Source organism: Canis aureus, chromosome 21 (genome assembly GCF_053574225.1).
Source record: "Canis aureus isolate CA01 chromosome 21, VMU_Caureus_v.1.0, whole genome shotgun sequence".
NCBI lineage: Eukaryota > Metazoa > Chordata > Mammalia > Carnivora > Canidae > Canis > Canis aureus.
Window position 1 is genome coordinate 44,463,743 of NC_135631.1, and position 23,634 is coordinate 44,487,376.

A 23,634-nucleotide genomic window follows, 5' to 3' on the forward strand; every position below is an offset into this window, starting at 1 on the left:
GGAAAGCATAGCAGTAGTTTTAAGGGAACTCACTTAAAAATTTTAATTTTAATTTAATTTAATTTTAATTTTAATGACAGCACAAAATCAAAGCATTTATTGATTTACCAGTAATATCACTATCTGCTTTTAAGTGTGTGAAATTGTGGGGGGGGGGGAGATCACACTCTCTCATCCTTCCTTTCTTATTGCTTCAACAAAATTGAAATGGAAGTGAAGTGGACTGTGCACTGTTATTGTTCATCAGAGAGGATCGGTTTTTGCCTCTATGCAACATGTTATAAATAAAAAAAAATCACTAGGCCTAGCAATTAAGAAAGGTATTTTTATTTAATTTTTTTATTGAAGTATAATGAACATATACAATGGTATATTAGTTTCAGAACATAATGATTCAACATTCCTGTACATCACTCAGTCCTCACAATAAGCATAGTCACCATCTGTCACCAGACAACAATATTGCTGTCTCACTGACTATATTTCTTATGCTGTACTTTTCATCTCTGTGACTTATCTGTTTTGTAACTGGAAGCTTATGCCTCTTAATCCCCTCTGTTTCATGCATCACCCCACCCACCTCCACTCAGGCAACCATCAGTTCTCTGTATTTAAGAGTCTGTTTTGTTTGTCTCTTTTTTTTCATTTGTTCATTTATTTTGTTTCTTAAGTTCCACATGTGAGTGAGAAATCATATGGTATTTGTCTTTCTCTGACTTATTCCACTTAGCATAACACCCTCTAGGTCCATCCACATTATTGCAAAGGGCAGGATCACATTCTTTTTCATGGCTAATATTCCAGTGTGTGTGTGTGTGTGTGTGTGTGTGTATGTGTGTGTATACACCACATCTTCATTCATCTGTTGATGGACACTTGGGTTGCTTCCATTTCTTGGCTATCGTACAATGCTGCAGTAAACATAGGGGTGCATATATCTTTTCAAATTAAGATATGTGTTTTAAGACTCAACTTTTCCACTGACTACTAGTTACCCCTGTTGGAAAATTAAAAGATCATATAAGAATATAGTAAAATAGCACATCTTGACCTTTTAAGCAAAGATTTATTTATTTATTTATTTATTTATTTATTTATTTATTTATTATTAATAAATGATTTATTAACATTTAGTTTCTAATTCGGTTTGTTTTATATTGTCAGTCCTGACCTGGGTTATTCATCCCTTTAATTTGTGGTCTGTCTCTAAATCTCTAATCACTCACATCCATTGTTCTTTTTACATGTCTCTACGTTTCTGAGTGCTAGGGCATAGGGCATGGTGAACTACACAAAAAAAATTATATAAGATTTGAAGTTTGGCTGAGGAGATAAGACACGTATCTTATACTGCCTTGTAGTGTTGGTCTTGAAAAGAGGAAAGAAATAGCACAAAGGGTGTTAGGCTTTTGGCAGAGTAATGGGACTCAGCTGTCCTCTGCAATCATAACAGTAACCAAAATACTTTGCCCTCATCTATGACTTTCAAAGTAGCCAGTTTTCCTCCTTGCTTCAAGGAAGCAGGATTCTCAGGCCAAAAATGAAGACTCATCGTTTATTAAGTTGCTTGTTTGTTTTGTATTTCTCACGCTCCACATCCAGGGGAAAAGTAAGCCCTGTCAAATCTGCTTGTAGAATATATTCAAAATGTGACCTCTTCTTTCCATTCCTATAGTTGGTCCCCTCAACAATGCCGGTGCTAGCACTCATCCAAACTACTGTACCAGAGGCCCAGTCGATTTGCCTATTTCCACTCTTGTCCTCCTAATGCCCATTCTCCTCACAGAAGCCAGAGGGACTTTTAAAAGTAAAAACACAAATCAGATAATGTTACTTTCTATGTATAACCCTTCACTGACCTATCAGAGCACTTTGAATAAAATCCAAATGCTGTAACATGGCTTGCACAGCCCCAAGGAGCTTCCAGACTTCCTTCCCTACTCTCTCTCTGTTCTGGTCCACCCAGAGCAGCCCAGACGTGCCTCCTGGTCTCACAATGTAACAAACTCTCTTCTGTTTGGGGCCTTTATACTAGTTGTTCCTTCTAAATGAAATGGTTAAATGCCTTTATCTTGATGCAGATTCTGACTGCTTATCATGCTGGTAATCTGTCAGTTTAAATATTACCACAGAGAAGCCTTCCATTTACCACTGGACCAAAAGAAGTCAACCATTACAGTGTCACCCTGCTCTGCTTTGTTCTCTGCATGGCACTTATTTTCTTGTTTGTCATCTCTCACTGCTTGGTAGAATATAAGTTCCATAAAGACAGAGATACTATTTTGTTTACTAAAGTATTCATTGTATTTAGAACCATACTTGACGCTTAATACGTTTTCATTAAATATTTGGTGAATGGATAAAGATCTTGTGGCAGTGGTTTGCCAGTTGGATTACCTTACGGACAGATCGGTTCTAAAGCTGTTAAAGGAATCCCATGTACGGTGGTGGGACTAGAAAAGAAAAAGCTAACCTTAGAAAAATACTAAAAAAATAAGTATGCTGATAGACTTACCGATAGGCTGGTTTTATCATCCCCGGTGTCCAAAAACGACTCTGAAGATTTCTCGTGTTGGAATGTAGAAGAACAGGATGAGCTCTGTCAGAACTGTGAGGAGAGGTTCCATGTGAAACTAAAGACGAGTCTATAGTGGACACCTTGAGCTAGAGACAAAGATTTTGAAATAAGATTTAGAGTGCAGGTTGGAGCTACAGATGTAGATTGAGATTTCTCTATTTAAAGGCAAGACAAAATCCGTCTTTTAAAAAAAAAAAAAGATTTAGAGAGAGGGAGAACATAAGCAGGGGGAGAATCAGAAGGAAGAAGGAGAATCCCCAGCAGACTCCATGCTGAGTACAGAGCCTGACATGGGCCTCGATCTCACAACCCCAAGATCATGATCTCAGCTGAAACCAAGGGTCAGCTGCTTAGCCAACTGAGCCACCCAGGCACCCTCCAAATCAGGGTCTTTTAAAGTGTGCAGATACTGTAGAAAACCTTTTTTCTACTGTCTGTTGATTGAAGAACTTCATGAGCAGGTTGTTAGCTGTTCTTAGCAAGGAGGATAGAGATTAAGAACCCCTCTTTACTGTAGGTCAGTTGGAATAATCATTCTTCTAATATTTGAGATAGTGCTAAGTGTCCTTAGTTTGGAGACACACAGTGATAACACTGCATGATTGTTTGGCTTTTAATAATTATTTTTCTTTGCTCCCAAGTTTTCCATTCTATATGCTATATAGATCTATATTCAAGCAGGTCAGTAGCTAGTCTGCACAAATTACACAGAAACCGAAACCTCCTTAAGGGATTTTAAAGTGCCAAATGTTTTTTATGGTATATTTGCATTTAAACAACAAATACAAATACTTGTAAAAGTTTCCAAGCCAAGAGGATCCATTCCTTGTGGCAACTTTAATTCCAGTTTGACCAATTAGCAAACCTTACAAAGGCATTCCTTAATTGATTTTCTCCTCATTTATCCAGGTCTTTGGTCCATCACCCTTCAGTTTGTCCTTTTTCAGATCATCTCCATCAGTTTGCCAGGATAAACAATGTCTATACTCCAGATTGGAAATGCCAGTTTACTGTTGCATGTCATATTCCCTAATCCATTGGCCCTAATGATTCTAGTGTCTGCTTAACTGCTGCATTAACTGTCAGACACACGTTCCTTTACTTGATTTTTTAAAAAAGATTTTATGTATTTATCCATGAGAGACGCAAAGAGAGGCACAGAAACATGGGCAGAGGGAGAAGCAGGCTTCATGTGGGGAGCCCAACGTGGGACTCGATCCCAGGACCCCAGGATCACGACCTGAGCCAAAGGCAGACCTGAGCCAAAGGCAGACACTCAACCACTGAGCCACACAGATGCCCTATTATTTTATTTTTTTAAAAAAAATATTTTCTATAAGTGTAATATGTAGAGTTCTGAACTTGATCATTTAAAAGTCATCTTGGTAGGAGAATTGGCAGAGGAAAGTTTGTAATCTTAGGTCTGATTTTCATCATTTATTGTAACTTAAGCACATATGATTGTAGGTCTGGTTTGTCCCTCATTTCATTACCACGTTAAAAATATATGTTGATAAAAGTGCAGGGTTTTCATATGCCAGGAGCAAATAAAAAAGAAAAACCAGAGAGAATATCTACACTTCTGTCCCATGTTATTGATCTTTGCTAAGATTAGAGGACCCATTGGCCTTCCAAGAGCTAAAACAATGGAAAGTGGGCAGAGAGTGAGGGCAGCCCTGGACGAATGTGAATTGTCTCCCTTAAAATTATACATTTGTATAATTGAAGATTTTATTTAGAAGAAAAAAGAAGCGGTTTTTAAAAACATTTTAGTTTGCTAAAATAGGAACTACAAACAAGGCATTGTTTTTCATCATACATTTATATTTGTTGAATAAATGAATTCAGAATTGAAGTGGGAAATGCTATTCAATATTTTTTCTATTAGAGTTAATGAGTATTTGTTCTTCCTATTTTAACATTTCAGGGTTCTAAGAAGGTAGGCAGAAAAGTGTGTACAAAACCTTACATGTATGTTTTCTTGTATTATTTTCACACGTAAATGTCTCATTTTTACTTCTCACTCTCCTTTCTAGGTGAATGGAGGCATTGAGAACACATTAGAGAAGGAGGTGGTGCAGTATGACTACTACTCCTCTTATTTTGATATATTCGTAAGTATTTCCTATTTTACATTTCACTTCAGATATGATGAATCTAACCACAAGTGAATTTCTTCTGAGTCGATCACACACACTATGCCATTCTCTCTTTCCCTCTCTTAAACCCTGGCTTTCCTTCCCTCTCAGTTTCCAGACCAGTCAGTGCACTCTCACTCTCTTTGTAATGAATCGTCTTGTCACAGGAAGGAAAGAAAATGATTAATGAGAGATAAGGAAGGGCAACAGAAGGAGCCTTTTTTTTTTAATATATATATTTTTTATTGAAGTTCGATTTACCAACATATAGTATGACACCCAGTGCTCATCCCGTCAGGTGCCCCCTCAGTGCCCATCACCCAGTCACCCCATACCCTCACCCACCTCCCCTTCCACTACTCCTTGTTCATTTCTCAGAGTTAGGGAGTCTTTCATGTTTTGTCACCCTCTAATTTTTCCCACTCATTTTCCCTCCTTTCCCCTATAATCCCTTTCACTATTTTTTATATTCCCCATATGAGTGAAACCATATAATGATTGTCAGAAGGAGCCTTTATTCTTTTCATAGAAGCCAGTGACCCACCCTAATCACTAACAGGAAAATTGACCTGTTTATATAACAACATGATGAAAATGCCATTCCTTTCCTGCCTTGAGATAGATTTCTGAGTGTACTTCTATTAATATACAACATTTCATTTTTCTATAATTGGAGTTTTCAAGGAAAGTTATCTGTTGATAATTCTGGGCAACCTTAGTTAGTTATAGAACTACACAGATGTGATTCTCTATAGACAAGGCCTTCATTTCATTCAAAAGAATGCTTACAATCTTTCAGGGCACACTGTAACTCGCACTGGGTTTGGTATGTCTCCCCAGTATCTTTTTATAGTTGATAGTGTAAATAAATCAGATTGTAACATCATGTTAGATGTAGTGTGGGCAATTCATATTCACAGTGAATTCCTCCAAATTCATTTTATCTACTTTGTTCACTACCCTCAGAAGCTTTATGCACAGTTGTTAAGAGCACGACAGTCAGAAAAACTTGGGTTTGATTCACACCACTATCACTATTTGTACATCTTTTAATGTATTGGGTCTAAACTTCAGTGTTTTCATATGTAAAATAAGATTACCCTAGTTCTGAAAAGTAAATAAAATAATGCATGGAAAACATTTAGGCCAATGATTGATACATCCTGGAAGCTCAAAGAACCACCTGCTGTCACTATCATCATCATCATTTTTGGTTGAGAATTTTAGTAATTGAGTAATTATATTTTCTAGTGGTTTTCAAACTACACTAGAAGGCTTTTTTGTTGTTGTTGTTTTATTTCTGAAGGGGCCTGCAGAAGTGTGTATGGGGAAGGAGCTGTGACTCCCAGTAAGCAGAGGTTAGGGTTCCCTGTCATTGACATCTTGCAACCCAAGTAGTTCCATTTTTCTCTGTATGATATGTTTGACTTCCAATAAGATTGTGTTGAAAAAGTGTTTGGTTGCTACAGAATATTTGGAAAATCACTAATATAATTTTAATTCCCTCATTTTTCCAAGTGAGGAAATTGAGTTTCTTTGGTTCGGTGTCTTGACCCATCCCAGGTCATTAAAGTTCGTGGCAGAGGTGATAGATCCCATATTTATTGACATTTCTGTCTTCAAAAACAATTGACCTATAATAGCAAGATTTATTTCCCTTTTTCCTCTTCTTTCCCTTGCTGAATCTATCTTAAACTAGCCTCAGCCAGGAAACCAGGCTAATCTATCAGCCAGATCTCTGAGAGTTGTCTGTTCTTTATGCTTAGGAAGTCAGTGGTCCTGGACAAATAGTCAGGGCCCATTAGCTCAGACTAAAAGGACTGATATGTCTGGCCTGGAAATGGACACAGCCTCCAGGAAACCTTTGGACCAGGGAGACTTTGACATAGAGGGCTGAAGAAGACTTATCCTTTTGCCAAACCCAGAATGCAGGGCTAGAATTAGAATGAATAGAGAAGCTAAACAGTTTGCAGATTGTTGGAAAATACATTTTTAATGAAAACAGCAAATTAAAACAAAACATAACCTGTGACCTTCATTTACGTAAAAGGATCTTAAGTGTGGTCCTCTGGTCAGTGGCTGCAAAAAGGCTGTCAGCCTCCAACCTTTCAGTAGTTTTGATTAGTGAAAAACTTTTGGCTGACTCCTGCCCTCAGGCACTGCTCAAGAGTCACCTGACTTTTCTCTATCCACAATAGGCATGTCTTCCAAGGAAAATTGGTAAAATCTTACTCTATGTGTATTCCTTACTAAATGAGAATTACAAAGACAGCTGTGCCATAGTGGTTCAGTAGAGCCCGACCACCTGGTTTCAAGTCCTGGCTTCCTCCCCAAGGAGTTGTGTGACCTTGTATAATTTTTCTATCTACTTTATGTGTATAGTGGGATTAATGACAGTAATTGATACATGGGATTGTTGACAAAGGGATTACATGGGATAATAATACACATGAAGGATTTCACAAATGTTACAGAGCTACCCTAAGTAATCGGGTGGTAGCTACTTGGATAGAACTCTCCCAGTAACCCTGTAACCCAGAGATTTACAGTGGACTTTACTAAGAACCTGTCTCTTTCAAAAGTGAGTGTCTGTACCAGGAGTGGGAAAGTCAACTCTGAGAGCATCCTCTCCAGTCTTAACAGCATATCAGAAATATATGTGTACTCAAATAGAAAGGAAAAATAAAATGGTGTTTTATTTTTATAAAAATAAAAATGGTGTTGATAATGGGAAGTGAATTTGAATCCTTATTTGGGCAGTATTCCATAAATTCTAAAGCAGAGATCCCAAATATGGATCTATAGCCCAGTGCCAGTCATCAGTTAAGTCAGAATAATAAAGATGCTTTGGTGAGTTCTTCATAAAACTCCATTATTTTATATTTGTATCTGTTTTTTAAAACTTACTTTGTCTTTTTCTTAATACAGCTTTTGGCAGTTTTTCGATTTAAAGTGTTAATACTTGCATATGCTGTATGCAGACTGCGCCATTGGTGGGCAATAGCGGTGAGTATGTCTGTGCGAGTTGTTCATCTTCTCCAGTGCTGGTGGCCCAGGCCTGCTCACAGCAACAGGTTGGGAGAAAATGTGCTTTTCATCTGGGTTGAATTCTTCTAGCTTCAGTAGGTTCAACACTCCAGGGCTTCTTTCCAATGGCAATGAGTAACTAGCTTTGTCTCAACGGATACTGAGCCAAATGAGGAACATAGAGACCCAACAATGGTTCTTGGCCAAACACCAACACACCCTCTGCCTCATTTTGCAAATGAATGATGAAATCAGTACCTCTGTCATAAAGATACTTGTGAAAATTTCCCCTTTGGTTGAAACTGCTTGGTAATTCTTCATGACTTGTTCTCTGCTTATTTTGATCATTGCCTTTCTTGCTATTTTATTCCCCTCCCTCTAATATCAAAGGGAAAAGTTCCTGTGCTCCTTTTATATTGTTACCTTCAGGCTTCTTGAAGGCAGTGGTGGTTTTTTTTTTTTTTTTTTTTTGGCAGTGGTGTTTTTAAACATTTATTTACTTTAGAGAGCTAGAGCACATAGCGGGAGCAGGAGAGGGAGAGAGAACTTCAGGTGCACTCCCTGCAGAGCTTGGAACCAGAAGTGGGGCTCAGTGTCTCAACCCTGAGATCCTGATCTGAGCCAAAACCAAAAGTCAGACACTTAACTGAAGGTGAAGGAGCCCTGAAGGCAGTGGTATTTTTCCTCGTCTCTGTTTCTTCACATCCGGCACGGAGCTTTGGCACTTGCTCTTCACCATCAGTAAATATTTACTGATTAAAAGAAGAATTATAAGCCATTCTGCCTCAGTTATTTTTGCTACTTCCACAGATGTCTGAATACTGACCTTTTGAAGAGCTCTAATAAGGCAGGTGTATGGGGATAACATTGAGCTCCCCAAGCTGGAGGGAGCAGCTCCAGAATACTTGCAGTTCTGCTTCTGGAGTGAGGCCTCGGTGTGTGTGTGTGGGCCAGCAAAGCTTGCCCAGCTGGGGATGGACCCTCTTCTAAGACGTGGTCCTCCAGGAGCCAGCTCTTCTGAGCATCCACAGAATCACAGGTGGGACATCAGACCCTCAGCTGAGTCCCAAGCTAATGTGTCTCAGATGTAGGCTGACAGCATTAGCCAGATTTGACTCCCTGTCCTGAATATATTTTTACTGGTAACAAATAGCTGTGATTGTGTCTTTCTGATTTTCTTCAGCCATCCCATTTGAGACATTCTACTCCAAAGTTTCTTTAACGTACACTAGTGTTTGTCAGACCATCTGTCTCGATATTTGTTTCAGAGGCGTGAGTGATACTCAGTGAGTTTTTATTATTTATTTATTTATTTAAAGATTTTATTTATTTATTCGTGAGAGACCCAGAGAGGCAGAGACACAGGCAGAGAGAGAAGCAGGCTCCCTGCGGGGAGCCTGATGCGGGACTCGATCCCCAGACTCCAGGATCATGCCCCAGGCCGAAGGCAAGCCCTCAGTCACTGAGCCACCCAGGGATCCCCGAGTTTTTAGAAAGTATCCAATATCTACTCCAAATTATGAAACGATAGGTCATGCTTAGCACATCCATTTGATTATTTTTTATTTTTCCTTTTAAAAACATTTGCAGAGAGGGGTCAGCCAGCTGGAAGGAGGACTCACCTGGTACCTAATAAGGTACTAAGTGTCAGCCTATAAAATTAATTTGTGTCAGAATGTAAAATGCCTCCTCTCTTTCAGATATAGCTCACTCTGGCTGGGGTGTGTGTGTGTGGATATATATATATATATATATATATATATATATATATATATATATAAATGCGTGTAGGGGGGTGATTTGCTAAAAAATACTGACTCTGCAACTGTGTTTATACTCACAGAGCTTGACACCTCATGTCCCCTGATCCCTGTTCTGTCAGGCTCCTGCTGGTATCACCCTGGTCAGGGGTCATGTTGCTAGGAATCCTCTTTGGGGGATGGAGAGACTAGGCCCAGGTCCTGTGGGATGATCCCTGGGCTCCCTAACCACTAGGGGGAGCCCCGGCTCTGCATTTCAGGGGTCCCTTCTGTGGGGACAGTGCCTTTGCAGGTTGGACCTTGTGGGGACAAAACTCGGTCCCCCCCCCCCCCCCCACACACACACAGTGGCCTGCTAGACCCTGGGAGGAGGGAGAGCACCAGCAGCCAGTGGGGTTGGGAGCCATGGAGAAGCCCATGTTGGCCAGTGTCGGTTCAGGGGCCGGGGACAGAGTGGTGTGGGCAGAGCTTTTCCAGGCATTGGGAGCTTCTGGCTCAGACAGGGATCTTTGGGAGCAGGTGCCTTCCCAATGTAAAAGGTCTAATGCAAATGATGTTGGATGATGTGTCTTTCAGTTGACGACAGCAGTGACCAGTGCCTTTTTACTCGCAAAAGTGATCCTCTCAAAGGTACAGCCTCCCATGTTCTCTTACCATTACCATCTATAATGGCGAAGCCTTATTTTCCATTGTGAGCTCCTGGTAATTGCATTTCCCTCTCCTGCTCACATCTGTCCTTCCAGCTTTTCTCTCAAGGGGCTTTCGGCTATGTGCTGCCCATCATTTCCTTCCTCCTGGCCTGGATTGAGACCTGGTTCCTGGATTTCAAAGTCTTACCTCAAGAGGCAGAAGAGGAAAACAGTGAGTGTCTCCCCAGATTAGCTTCCTGAGACCAGCTAGGTACCAAGCTAGAAGGGAGACCCTGGAAGTCCTGATTTGAACAGAACTTACCTTTTTGCTAAGCCTTCCTTTAATATAATGATAACAGCATTTTATTGTGATTAACCTTGCCCAGAAGCTACCAGAAGTATGACATCATTCCCAGCATTTGAATTTCTTCTCTTCCAGGACTCCTGATAGTTCAGGATGCTTCAGAGAGGGCAGCACTTATACCTGGTGGTCTTTCTGATGGTCAGTTTTATTCTCCTCCTGAATCCGAAGCAGGTAAAAAAAAATTGTGATTCTCCTTTGTGTTTACATTCATCACTCAAAAGCCCAGTCCTCCCTCCGTCTCCTCCCTCCCTCTGCTCTCAGAACACTGAGCAGACATGGAGCACAGCAGGCATGGAGACAGGAAAGTAACTGAGACCTGGTCTTGCTGTGGGACCCGTGGTAAGACCCAGAGTGTAAAACAAATGTCTCCAAGGGCCACAGACCCTGTGATGTGCCCTCTGCATCTCAGAAGACAGGCAGACCAGGGGAAGGGCTGGATGTTCTCTGATTACCTGCCATGCCCTCACCTGACCATCCTCCAGGACCCCCTATGTGAGGATGGAGCTCTGTCTACCTGGTTGCTGGTGATGGAGACCAGAGCCTCCTTGGGGACCTGCCCTTTCTTAGAGGCTCCCATCCCATCACTCACTAGGCCATGTCCACCCTCTGGATTTCTGCCTCCTGTGTCTCATCATTGTCCCACCTCCTGTTTCTTCACCTTGCATTCAGCATCTCTTGCTTCGGTTTCTGCACCAGCCTCCTGCCTCCTGTCACAGTCACCATGTGACAGCCCATGTGAAGTAGAACACTAGATTTATTCCATGGGTTCCTCAAGCCACTCTAGGATGTGAAAGTCTCATTAACCCTGGAAGTCATTTGTGCAAAGTCATACAAAGAGTAAGAGATGGAGCTGGGATTTGAACCCGGCTCAGGGCTGGAGTCCATGCTCACAGCTAATCCATGTGTGGCCTTTCAGTATTAATGGAAACACAGTGTTGATCACATCTTCTCCTGCACAACAGCCTTCAGTAGGGGAAAGGATTAAGTAAGTCATGGTCCTCATTCTGGTAGAAAGCACCATTTGACCTCCCATAGGCAGTTATCCAAACTCCCAGTCCTGTCTCCTTGTGTCTCTTAGTTTTCTGAAAACACTATGTACCAAAACCCCCAGGCCATTGCTCAGCTTGCTTTTTCTATCCTTCCCACTGTTCCTCGGGAGTCCTACTCTCCACTCACAGGAGAGAAAGCTTCTCCCACCCCACCCTCACCCCCAGGCTGCTGGGAGGGTGTTCTCTGCATTTCCTTAGGAACCTCTCCTACACCCTGTCATCCGTGCTGGCTCCCTGCCCTCAGCGCTGACCTCGCTGTTCCTACCGTGGGGATGGGGACCTGAGTTAGAGACTGCATTATTGTATTCCCAGCATTGAGCTCAGTGAATAATTGAACACACACACACACACTGTACAGCAGTTTCCAGGCAGAAAGACTCATGTGAGTGATCAGTGAGACAGCAATGAGACATAGCAAATCAGGGGAACTCCAAGTAACATGGTATTCTGGACTCTTGGTATTGCTTCTAAAAGCAGGTTAAAATATGAAAGCATAGGATCAGATGAAATACAGATATGAATTAGCAGAAAATGTGTTTCTCAGCCAACAGAAACTCAAGTAAGTACTAACCTTTTGTATACCTCATGAGAGTTATTTCCTTGAGTATTTTTGTTATAGGACTCATTCTTTTGGAAAGAGGAAGTTTGCATTCTTGTTCATGCTTTTGTATAGCTTTTATTTTCCTAAGAGTAATAAAAGTTCTCAGTAGTGATGTGTTTACTTAATTAGAAGTTCAGAGCGGCAGGATAAACAGGAGGAATCCCACCTTAGACATTCTTCTTCAAGCTCCCAGGTCTGAATCCACTGGCTTCCTGCCTCTGACTTGTACTCCCACCTAGTGGTGGTTGGGAGCATTTCCATTTCATTGGGCTCCGGAGTTGATCTGGAACAAACCTGGTCAGGGTGCTCTGCTGGGAAGCTGCTTTGTTCAAGACAAAATGCAAGTGTGTAGTAGGAGAGAAGGAGTGTTCAAAGTGACTTACTTTATTGTATTATATTTTCATTGGCTGAACCTTCAAGTTAGGAAAGAATTATAATTAAAAACTGTTATTGGAATTAAAAACTGTGCCTAGAAAAGAAGATTCAACTCTAAAGCACTGTTGGCTCATGAGGCCAGTGGTTGAAAATTAAACAGAACAGGCGTCTGTGCTTCTGCTGCCCTGGGACTGATGCGGCGCTGGTTGGTCCCTGGTGGAGAAGAGGGCACCTGGGGGCTGCTTGCCTTCTCCTGACTTTCTCCTGCACCTAGTGTGGTGCCGGCACAGAGTACATTTATTTATAGCCGTGGAAGGAATGGATGAAAGGAAGAGAAATAAATCAGAGTCAACAAAAATTAAAATGTTAGCATTTTTCCTTGTGAAGGATTGGCCTGAATTTTAGTATCACAGAGATTCTGAAAGTTAGCACCTTTTGATAGATTACTTTTAAAGGCTATTAAGGTGGTGTGTTTGCAGGTTTACATATTCGTCTAACCATATCGTGCTTACCTGTGTATTCAGTAGAAGGAATGAGGAAGCACAGTCCTTTGTCAGGTGATTGGGATGAAGTTGTTTGTGTAGTCAGACAGCTGAAGTGAACCCATTGTGATGTTGAGGAAAAGTTAGTCACCTCATCATCAAAAGACTTCATTTGAAGAGTAGTTCAGTTGCATAATATACTCTGTGCTAAGCAAATCTAGGGAAAGACACTGTAATTCTGCTTTGATACTTTCTAATAGTAACCAGCCACACATGCTTGTTTGCCCTGGACAGTATTAGCTTACTCCTGTGGGTCCATGTAATTATTATTATACTCCTTTGATCTCTAGGAAATGTTCTTGTTTAGATGATCAATTCTGTAGTCACCTTACAGATAATCAATAAATTTGACACACAGTTTTTCTAGTTTTTATTAAAAATTTTGAAGTGTATTAAAACATCACCACTGAGGATACTACAAAACCTTGATTTAAAAAAAAGAATAGCTTTAATGAGTTATACTTTGCATACCATAAAGTTGATCCATTGTAAATATGCAATTGTATGGCTTTTAGTAAATTTGTACTTTTTAAACCAACATCATAGTATAATTATAGGGCACTTTTATCATCCAAAAATAGTTTTTTTTAATCAAATCATCACTCCTATTTCCTAGATAAAATGCTGATCTACTTTCTCTCCTGAAAATATGCCCCTTTTGGATAATTAACATAAATATCACAGAATATGTAATTTTTTGCATGTGGCTTCTTTCTCTTACTATAATATTCTTGACAAGCCACTCATGATGTAGCATGTGTAAGTAGTTTCCTCTTTTATGTGACTCAATAATATTCCTTTTTATGAATATATATACAGTGTTTTCTTTACTCATCAGTGGTTAGCCATTGGAATGGTTGGCAGTTTTTGCTATTATGACTAATCCTGCTATGAACTTTTATGTGCGTGTCCTTGTGGAGACATTTGTTTTTATTTTTCTTAAATTCCTAGGAGAGGACTCTCTGTGTATGATGGTGAGTTTCTGTTTAACTTTTCAAATCATTGCCAAAGTCTTCTCCAAAGTTACTGTACCATTTTTCATTCTATCCAGTAGTATCTAAGGATTTGTTTTTCCACGTACTCACCAGTGCCTGGCAGAGGCTGTCTTTTTCATTCTAGTTATTCTAGAAGGTGTGAAGTACTTTCTCCTTGTGCTTTTCATTTGCCGCTGAGGACTGATGACCTTGAGAACCTTTCCATGTGCTTGTGAGAGTTATTCATTTATTTCCTTTAGAGAAATGTCTGTTTTTACCCCCCACTCCCCCCCCCTTTTTTTTTAAAGTTATGTTGTTTGTCTTCTTATTGAGTTGTAAAAGTTCTTTATACATTCTAGGTAAGAGTCTTTTATCAGATAAAAGTCCTTTATATGATTCACAAATATTTCTTCCCAGGCTGTAGACTTTTCAGTTTCTTCATGGAGCCTTTTGAAGCACACGTTTTGAATTTTGGTGAAGTCCAGTTTATCAGAATGTATTCTTTTATGGATAATGTATTTGGGGCCACATCTAAGAATACCTTGCCTTAATCCTGTATTGCAAAGATTCTCTGTTATATTTTCTTCTAGAAGATTTTATAGTGTTGGCTCTTCCATTAAGTTTATCGTCCATGGTGAATTAATTTTCATGTATGGAGGAGGTAGGGAATTAAGTTCATTCTTCTGCCTTCAGATATCTAGTTGTTGGAGTACCATTTGTTGAACAGACTATCCCTTCCTGCACTGAATTAATGTGGCACATTTGTCAAAAACCATTTGACCATAAATGTAAGTGTTTATTTCTGGGCTCTCAGGTCTCTCTCAGTGACCTGTGTGCTCTCTTTGCACTCATAGCACACTGGCTTGTTACTGTAACTTAATCTTTCTGTAAGCCTTGAAATCAAGTCCTGCAAGGCCTTACTTGAAAGGCCCACCCTGCTGTCCTCAGAACTCCATGTGTCAGTAATAAACCTTTCGACACCCTCTGTGTGTGTGGCATCATCAGTCTCCTCATCCAAATCAAATTTTGAGTGTGCCCTCCTACACTGCTTTTGCAGGGTGACCATATCATCCCTTCAACCGTGTTCTTTTTGAAAATATTTTGTCTATTCATGTCAATTTTTGGTCTTCATGTCAATTTTGAGATGGGCTCGTTAATTTTTGTGAATGAAGACTGCTACATTGGATTTATAGCTGAATTAGGGAAGAATTGCCATCACAACAATTTTGAATCTTCTAATCCATGAATGTGGACTCTCTCTGCATTTATTTATTCTTTAATTTTTTGCATTGTTTTGTTTTTTTCTTCTTTTTATAAATTTATTTTTTATTGGTGTTCAATTTGCCAACATATAGAATAACACCTAGTGTTCATCCCATCAAGTGCCCCCCTCAGTGCCCGTCACCCAGTCACCCCCCCCCCCACCTCCCTTTCTACCACCCCTAGTTCGTTTCCCAGAGTTAGGAGTCTCTCGTGTTCTGTCTCCCTTTCTGATATTTACCACTCATTTATGCATTGTTTTGTAATTTTCACAGTTTTGCTCTTCTTTTATTGAATTAACTCCTAAGTGTTTTATCCTTTTTAGTTCTACAGTAAATGGAATTGTTTCCTTAATTTCACTTCCATATTGTCATGCTAGTGTATAGAAATGCAACTGATATTTTGTGTATGTAATGTGTACCTCGTGACAGTGCTAACTAAGCTGGCTCATTAGTTCTAGTTTTGGTTTTGTGTATATGTAGATTCCATGGCATTGTCTACATACAGGATTATGTCATGTGTGGTTAAAGACTTTTTAAATTTTCACTCTGTTAAATATCTTCATTCTTTTTTCTAGTTGCACTGTCTAGAACTGTAAAACTATGTTAAATAGAAACGTCAAGAACAGACATCCTTATCTTGTTCCTGATCTTTGGGGGGATGCATTCAATCTTGCAGCATTAAGTATGATGTTAGCTATGGGTTTTCACAGATGTCCTTTATCAGGTTGAGGAAGTTTGCTTTTATTCTTAGAGTGAAAGTTCTTATCATGAATAGGCATTAAATTTTTCACATGCTTTTTATGCATCTGTTGAGATGATAATGCGGTTTTTATCTTGTATTCAATTAATTAATATGATGATGTACATTAATATTTGGATGTCACATCAACTGTTTATATAGTATTAATCCCACTTGGTCATGTTGTATAATCCACTCTTATTTTTGTAGATTTGATTTGCTTATATTTTCCTGAGAATGTTTGTGCATATATGTACATATAAAATATATACTCATGATATTTTGCCTATTGGTCTGTAGTGTTCTTATGTCCTGGGCATTAATATCAGTACAGGTGATCTCATAGAGTACATTAGAAAGTCTTTCCAAACACACTGTTTTCCAAATGAATTCTTATGAATGATTAATATTGTTTCTCCTTTGAATGTTTGATAGATTTGTCAGTGAAACCATCTGGGCCAAGAATTATCTTAATGACGAATTCAGTTTCTTTGCCTATTACATACAGATATATTCAGATTTTTTATTTCTTTTGATCATTTGTGTTTTCCTAGAATTCATCATTTCTTCTGAATTATCTAGTTCTTGACAAATTATTCATAATATTCCCTTATAATCATTTTAAATTTCTATAGAATTGGTAGTGATGTTCCTTTTTTATTTTTTTTCTTCTAGATTTTGGTAATTTGTGTCTTCTTTCATTTTCTCTTTGTAACTCTAGGTTGAGGTTTATCAAACCTGTTGATACTTTAGAAAACTGACTTGTTTTCATTGATATTCCTCTCTTGTTTTTCTTTATTCTACTTCAATTATTTCTGTTCCAATTTTTATTTCCTGTATTCTATTTGGGTGAGTTTAGCTTGCTTTCTTTTCTATGATTGATTTTAGATTTTTCTTCTTTCCTAACGTAGGCATTTAAAGCTATAAATTTGCTTCTAGGCATTGCTTTAGCAACCTCTTATGAAATTTGATGTGTTATATTTTTATTTTCATGCACTCATGGCTTTCAGCAGGTTTACTGTTAGGTGAATCTCTTTGTGTATATCCTAATCTTATTTGTTTTACTAGATTTGTAGATTAATATTTCTCAACAAAATTGGGTGTTTTAGCCATAAGGAAGTTTGAGACGTTGTTTCTTCAAATCATTTTTCATGTTCTTTTTTTTTTTTTTTTTCCCCTTTCTGTTCCATCTGGGAGTCCCATGCCATTAATGCTATCTCATTTGTCTCTGAGCTCTGTTCAGTTTTTCTTAAGTCTTTTTCTCTCTGTTACTCAGCTTGGATAACTTATACAGCTCTATCTTCAGATTCACAGATTATTTCTTCTGCCAATTTGAATATATTTTTTAAACTCCTAGAGAATGTTTCATTTAAAGTACTATATTTTTCTATTCTACGTTTTACTTTAAAAAATATATATATATTTTACTATTTTATGAGAGAGAGAGCGCGCACACAAGCAGGGGGAGCATCAGGCAGAGGGAGAGGGAAAAGCAGATGTTGAGCAGGGAGCTGAATGAGGGGCTTGATCCCAGGACCCTGGGATCATGACCTGAGCTGAAGGCAGACTCTTAACTGACTGAGCCACAGGCACCCCCCACATTTTACTTTTTAAAGTATCTTTTTGGGACGTTTGGGTGGCTCAGTGGCTGAACATCTGCCTTTGGCTCAGGTTGTGACTCCGGGGTCCTGGGATCAAGTCCTGCATCGGGCTCCCTGCAAGGAGCCTGCTTCTCCCTCTTCCTATGTCTCTGCCTTTCTTTGTGAAATAAATAAATAAATAAATAAATAAATAAATAAATAAATAAAATCTTAAAAAAAACTATCTTTTCTCTTTTTTTAATAATTTGTCCCATCCTTTAGAATATCTCTTTGTTCATTTATTATTGTCATACTTTCTTTTACGTCTTTAAACATGGTTTTCTATACTTTCTTGAACATATTTATAATAGCTGCTTTGAAGTCTTTGCTAAATAAAATGCTCACACTTTGCTGACACACTCAAAGACAGTTTCCATTGAATTGTCAGGATTTCCCTCCCTGTCCCCTGAGAATAGACACAGTTTCTGAATCTTTGCCTTTCTTTTTTTTTTAATTTGAAAATATTTTGTTGAAAAAACATAGTAGCAACTCGAGAATCTAATTTTGTTCTCCCCAAAAGTTTGCTTTTATTGTAATTTTTTTAAATTAAAAAATTGTTTAGGCTAAACCTGTGAAATTGTGTCCCTTGCAGTATACGATTGTTGATGGCTGTACTCAGTTTTTTCTTTTTTTAATTTATTTTTAAGTCTAGCTCCGTAGGTTCACCTGTGTGTCTGTATAGTTTAGTGGTAGCCAAAGATTGGATGGAGATTGTGCTCAAGCACCTTGATAAGATCTCCATCCTCTGTTAAGTGAAATAAGTTAGTCAGAAAGACAAATAGCGTATGGTTTGGTTTCATTTACTCGTGGGATTAAAGAAAGAAAAAAAAGATAAATAAAAAAAAGACTCTTAATTATAGAGAACAAACTTTTTACCAGAGGGGAGGTAGGTGGGTAGATGTGTAGAATAGATGAAAGGGATTAAGAGTATATTTATCGTAATGTATTGAATTGGTAAATCACTATTTGTACACCTGAAATTAATACAACAGTATACATTATACTGGAAATAAAAAAAATTCCATTCTCTGACAAATATTATGGGTGTATATAGAATAGCATATTCAGATTTTAGAGATTTTCAAGTTTTCCTCTGCTTGTACTCTCTCCTGAGTCTTTTCACATCTCCTCTGCATATGTCCAAAGCCTCAGGATTGACCAAGAGTCTTTGGCTGGCTTGGGCTCTTTTGGGTCTCTGTTAATCATGCACACAGCCTCAGCCAAGCATATGGTTGCTGCAGCCATGACCACAACCGCAGACCAGCAGAGCCCATGACCTTCCTGCTTGCACACCACTGAGTTTGTAGTTCACCATCACATCACTCTCCACCCCAAAGTAACTCAGCTTCCTTCAGCTGTGTAATTTTGCTGCCAGTCCTCCTGGCCTGGCCTGTCTTAAAGAACCTTCATACCTATTGACTTGAATACTGGGAGGTCGGGAAGGGATGGGATCAGCTCTAGGTAAGAGCACTACTGTTGTTCCTTTCTGCCGTTTTTCAATCATAAACGCTTCTTAGATTGTTGTATGTCTTTGGACATTTCCCAACTTTTGAAATGGTTGGTTTTGCTCATCTAGTCCAGTTGTATAGCTGCTTTTCAAGATTTGTTAGCCTCACTTGACCATAACCAGAAAGCCCTGCTAGCATGTACTTTTAAATTACATAAAACATACCTGTTATTATGTTTTAATTAAAAGTTTGGCTTTATTTAGAACTCCCAAATAATTTCAAGACATGTCAGCTCTTTGTGGTTCAAATGCCATTAGCCTGACAAGTGGGGTGGAACGTAAGCCCAGAAACAGGAAGATGTGGTATGATCATCTGCCTTAGACTCATTTCAAAGTGAGAACGCAGTCACCCACCCCAGTGTGACTATGATTTACAGCAATTTAACACACTGGATAGTGAAACCCTCCAACCACTGTACATTTATCTATTTATGTTACCACAAACTTAACCTGAGCCGTCTGATATTTATGAGGTTAAGATGTGGGGCACGATCTTTTCTTAAGGTTCTCTGCTGTTCATACTCCTGTACCAAATTTGTTATTGCCTGTAATGCAGGCAGACATTCTCAGAAGAACAAAATGTCTTCTTTGAGGCCTATTATCTGGCCAGAGGAAAGCAGCTATGAGGCAGACTTCCTCCTCTGTGTGAGGAGGCTTCATCCCTCACCCACTCCCTTGTCTTCCCACCACTCCTGTTTTGTGTCCCTTCCCTGACAGTAACACTTGCCTTTTATAAAAACGTGCACAAAAAACAAACAAACAAAAAAGCAAAAAAAGTGCACAGAAGAGCAATCGAAGATCTTGTCCTTCCAACTCTATGGCCACATCTGTGTTGACAGTTCAGTTTGTCTCCTGCTGGTTTTGTGTTTGTAATTTCACATCATCGTGGCCATGCTACTGGTATTTATACAACCTTTTTGAAAAAATTATAATTTAAAAATTATGAAGTCAGTTTGTTGCACATATTTTGGAACATCCAGAAATGATTCAGGCCATCTGGTTATTTTCTTATAGGCTTTCTGATTGGTGCATATATACTTAGGTTTTTATTTTTGTAATTATGATCCTATGTAATTACGATCCTAATTTTTCATTATGTATATGCTTTTACTTTATAAAATGTGCACTTCTAATGCTGTAATGAACTATATAAATGTAAGGGGGTACAAGATACTCAGTGAAAGTAAAATAATTTTTTAACTTTTACCCTCAGACATCTAGATTTTTTCCCCTGATTTTTAGCAGCAGAATCTGCTTAATGGAAAATGAATGTTATTTCGTCAGACATATTTTCTAAAGAAATAATTCCAGAGTGAAATTGTGGGCTCAAATGTACAAGTAACATAAGGTTCACAAGATAGGACCCAGCACAGTGATACCAGTGCTCACTGGTAACAGCCTACAGTGCCATCACCCTCAGCATTAGGAAGTCTTCACCATGCCTACTCACTGGATACAGTGATTTGTAAAAATAAGTAGATTGAATGATTTGTACCAAAGGTTAAAGTTATTTGCACTTGATAAATATTCAGGCTTGGGGATCCCTGGGTGGCTCAGCGATTTAAGCACCTGCCTTTGGCCTGGGGCATGGTCCTGGAGTCCTGGGATCGAGTCCCATATCGGGCTCCCTGCATGAAGCCTGCTTCTCTCTCTGCCTGTGTCTCTGCCTCTCTCTTTCTTTGTCTCTCATGAATAAATAAAATCTTAAAAAAAATATTCAGGCTTGTCAGCAAAGAGATGGTTAGGGAAGGGCAGTAGGTAATTAATTCTTGTTCTCTCTGAATATTTTTAGTAGTACCTCATTGATATCTGTTTAACAGATTAGTATGAGTCATAGATTCTATTTTAAATATTTCTTCCTCCAGGAAATAAGTAAAACTTTATTTAACAGTTACAGTTTTTTAACCTAAACCTTTGATACTGAGGTTAAACATCGGTATCTCCCACTTAAAATTTGGTGCCCACATAGTATAATTAAAAAAAATTGTTCATTTCCTTAATGGAATACAGTACTTTTTCTCTTTCCCTTTCCTAGGATCTGAAGAAGAAGCTGAAGAGAAACAGGACAGTGAAAAACCACTTTTAGAACTATGAGTACCACTTCTGTTAAAGTGAGTCTTTGAAAGCAGAAACATTAACAAGAAACTGGGTACATATGGATCACTTCTTTGAGTAGATTCAAGGTCAAATTCAAGAATATGAGTATAAATACATAGCCAGATTTGTCCTATTCACTTGAATTTATAGTTGTAGTTTATTCATGTAAAATCTCTTAACATTCTTTTGCATTGGTATGAATTTGTCAAGTGTGAAAAATGCCTCAGAGTTCAAATTTCTTTTTCTTCTTCTTTTTTTTAATTGAAGTAAAATTGGCTGGTAACATGAAAGTTTCAGGGCACAACATCAGAATTCGGTATATGTGTATACTACAGATCACTACTGCAGAGTGATCCCCGTCATAAGTCTAGTTACCATCCACGTAGACAGAATAAGGATGAGTTCATTATTCTTCACTTGGCCAGAATGTCTCCATGTCAGGTGTTATTCAGTTACAAACCCTAACTCAGTGTGTTGAGGGGAGCAGTTGTATGAGAGGCGGGACTGCTAGTCTCTGTCTACACCCGAGCACATGGTACTAGGATGCTGAGTGATTTGTCCTGAGCGGCAAAGCTGACAAGTGGCAGAGCTGGGACTCAGGCTCACCCAGTATGATACCAGGGTCTGCCAAGTGCTGGGGAGATGCCTTAATGAAAGGTATGTTCTGGTCAGAACAGTAGCCTGATGGGCCTCAAGTGGAGCCACATTGTTGAGTTACTTCAGATCCTCAATGGAAAACACTTCAGCCTCGGACATGCCAGCAAATAAACACAAAGCGAATTGTAGTAACAGCAGCTCTGCCTAATTAGTGATGAAGGAAAGTGGTGGCTGTCTCAGAGCTGCCGAGCAAGTGGGACAGCTGGGGACTGGCCGCAGAGGCAGCCTGGGGCCAGTGAGCACACCCTGTTTCTACACCCCCAGGGCCCCAACACGCTCCAGCCTTACTTTGTGCATTGGTGGTTGAGACACAGCCAAGATGAGGACATGTGAATAGTAAAGTTCTAAAATGCCTTAAAATAAATTCTCATGTGACCACATCCAGGTCTTTACGTATCTATAACAGGCCATCTTCATGGACTTTCTTATAAAATATATAAGGCATGTAAATATATATAAAAATATAAGGCAAAGTGCAGGACTTTACTTTTTAACACTATATCTCAAATATTTTTATGTTCTCTTTTTCTAAGTGTGAAAATCCATCATTGAAGGTCACTGCAGGGAAAAAAAAAGGACCAGAGCTGGGGTCTCCCTGTTAAAAGTTGAAGGTGACATCCACTGCTGACTTTAATGAATGGCTAATAAAGAATTTATTTATTGTAATACCTCATAGACATTGTATAGACCATGTACCTTGAGGACCTGCCTGTGGCTGGTAAGATAATGTGATGATCCATCCTGTGTTCAGTGTGACGGAGTCTGATCTGTTCATGAATAGTTGGAGCAAAGTCTTGTGCTGTATTCCCGATCAAAAGACTTCTTAATATATTGGAATAACACTTTTTTAGTAAGCAAAATATCTTTTTATTTGATTCGCAGTTTGGAATGTTTTGTTTCATGTCTCAGATTTCTTTTGTATTTCTTTTTTAACATCCGACATTTCCCTTGTGTTTTTTAACTCACGCTTATGCGCTCTTTGTACAATTTTACAGAGTAATAAATACAACATATCAAAATGGTTCATTTTATTTTTTTGGTTTTGCATTATGCATTTGGCTTGAAGTGTTGGAATTACCAAATGGGGCAGGGAGGGAATGCGAGTACATGTACAGTGTAACCAGACATTTTTGTATTATTTTCATTATGAAGTAACATCTTTCTCTTAGAAGTATGGTTCTGAAATAGTGTGAGATCCTTATTTTGAACCCAGATTGCCATCATTTCCCTTTGTGTGGCTAATTTGAATTAAAATAAACTAAATTATATTGTGAACTCTTTCTTTCCAACATGAATATTTACCTTAATGCTTCATAGGAAGGCAGTGTGTCTCCAGTTTTCTTTCCTCATTCATTGTGCCCTTCAAGAAAAACTCAATTGTGTGTACTGACTGGTGGTCATTTGGCTGGAAAGCAGCCATTTGTGCAGGTCAGATCAGCTCTGCTCCACTCCCAGCACACTTACCTGATGGGCATGTCTTCTACTGAGCCTTGCTCAGCCTCACTTTGCAGTCATTTGTTCCGTTAGTGGGACTGAGATGACTCAGTCTGACATTAAATTACACACTTGAACTCAGGGCCTCCATATGTCTGTGTTCTTGTGGGGAGAGAAGCAACTGCTGTTGTGACATCTACAGTCTCCCTGTGCTAGTAGCTTCATGGGCAGGAGTCTCACGTCACCCTGCCTATGCTGACA

The 23,634-nt window shown here is 39.0% G+C and overlaps 1 protein-coding gene across 2 annotated transcripts in view; it reads left to right on the plus strand.

Annotated features, from left to right (window-relative positions):
• Positions 1-23,214, plus strand: part of STARD3NL (STARD3 N-terminal like) — a 55,341-nt gene extending 32,127 nt beyond the window's left edge. For both annotated transcript variants that reach the window (XM_077864088.1, XM_077864087.1), the window contains 7 exons: positions 4,615-4,692; positions 7,645-7,722; positions 10,080-10,133; positions 10,247-10,364; positions 10,572-10,667; positions 21,221-21,296; positions 22,473-23,214. In XM_077864088.1, the coding sequence (XP_077720214.1) occupies positions 4,615-4,692; positions 7,645-7,722; positions 10,080-10,133; positions 10,247-10,364; positions 10,572-10,667; positions 21,221-21,279 (483 nt within the window). In that variant the 3' untranslated portion in view covers positions 21,280-21,296; positions 22,473-23,214. The remainder of the gene's footprint in view (positions 1-4,614; positions 4,693-7,644; positions 7,723-10,079; positions 10,134-10,246; positions 10,365-10,571; positions 10,668-21,220; positions 21,297-22,472) is intronic.
• The last annotated feature ends 420 nt before the right edge of the window (positions 23,215-23,634 follow it).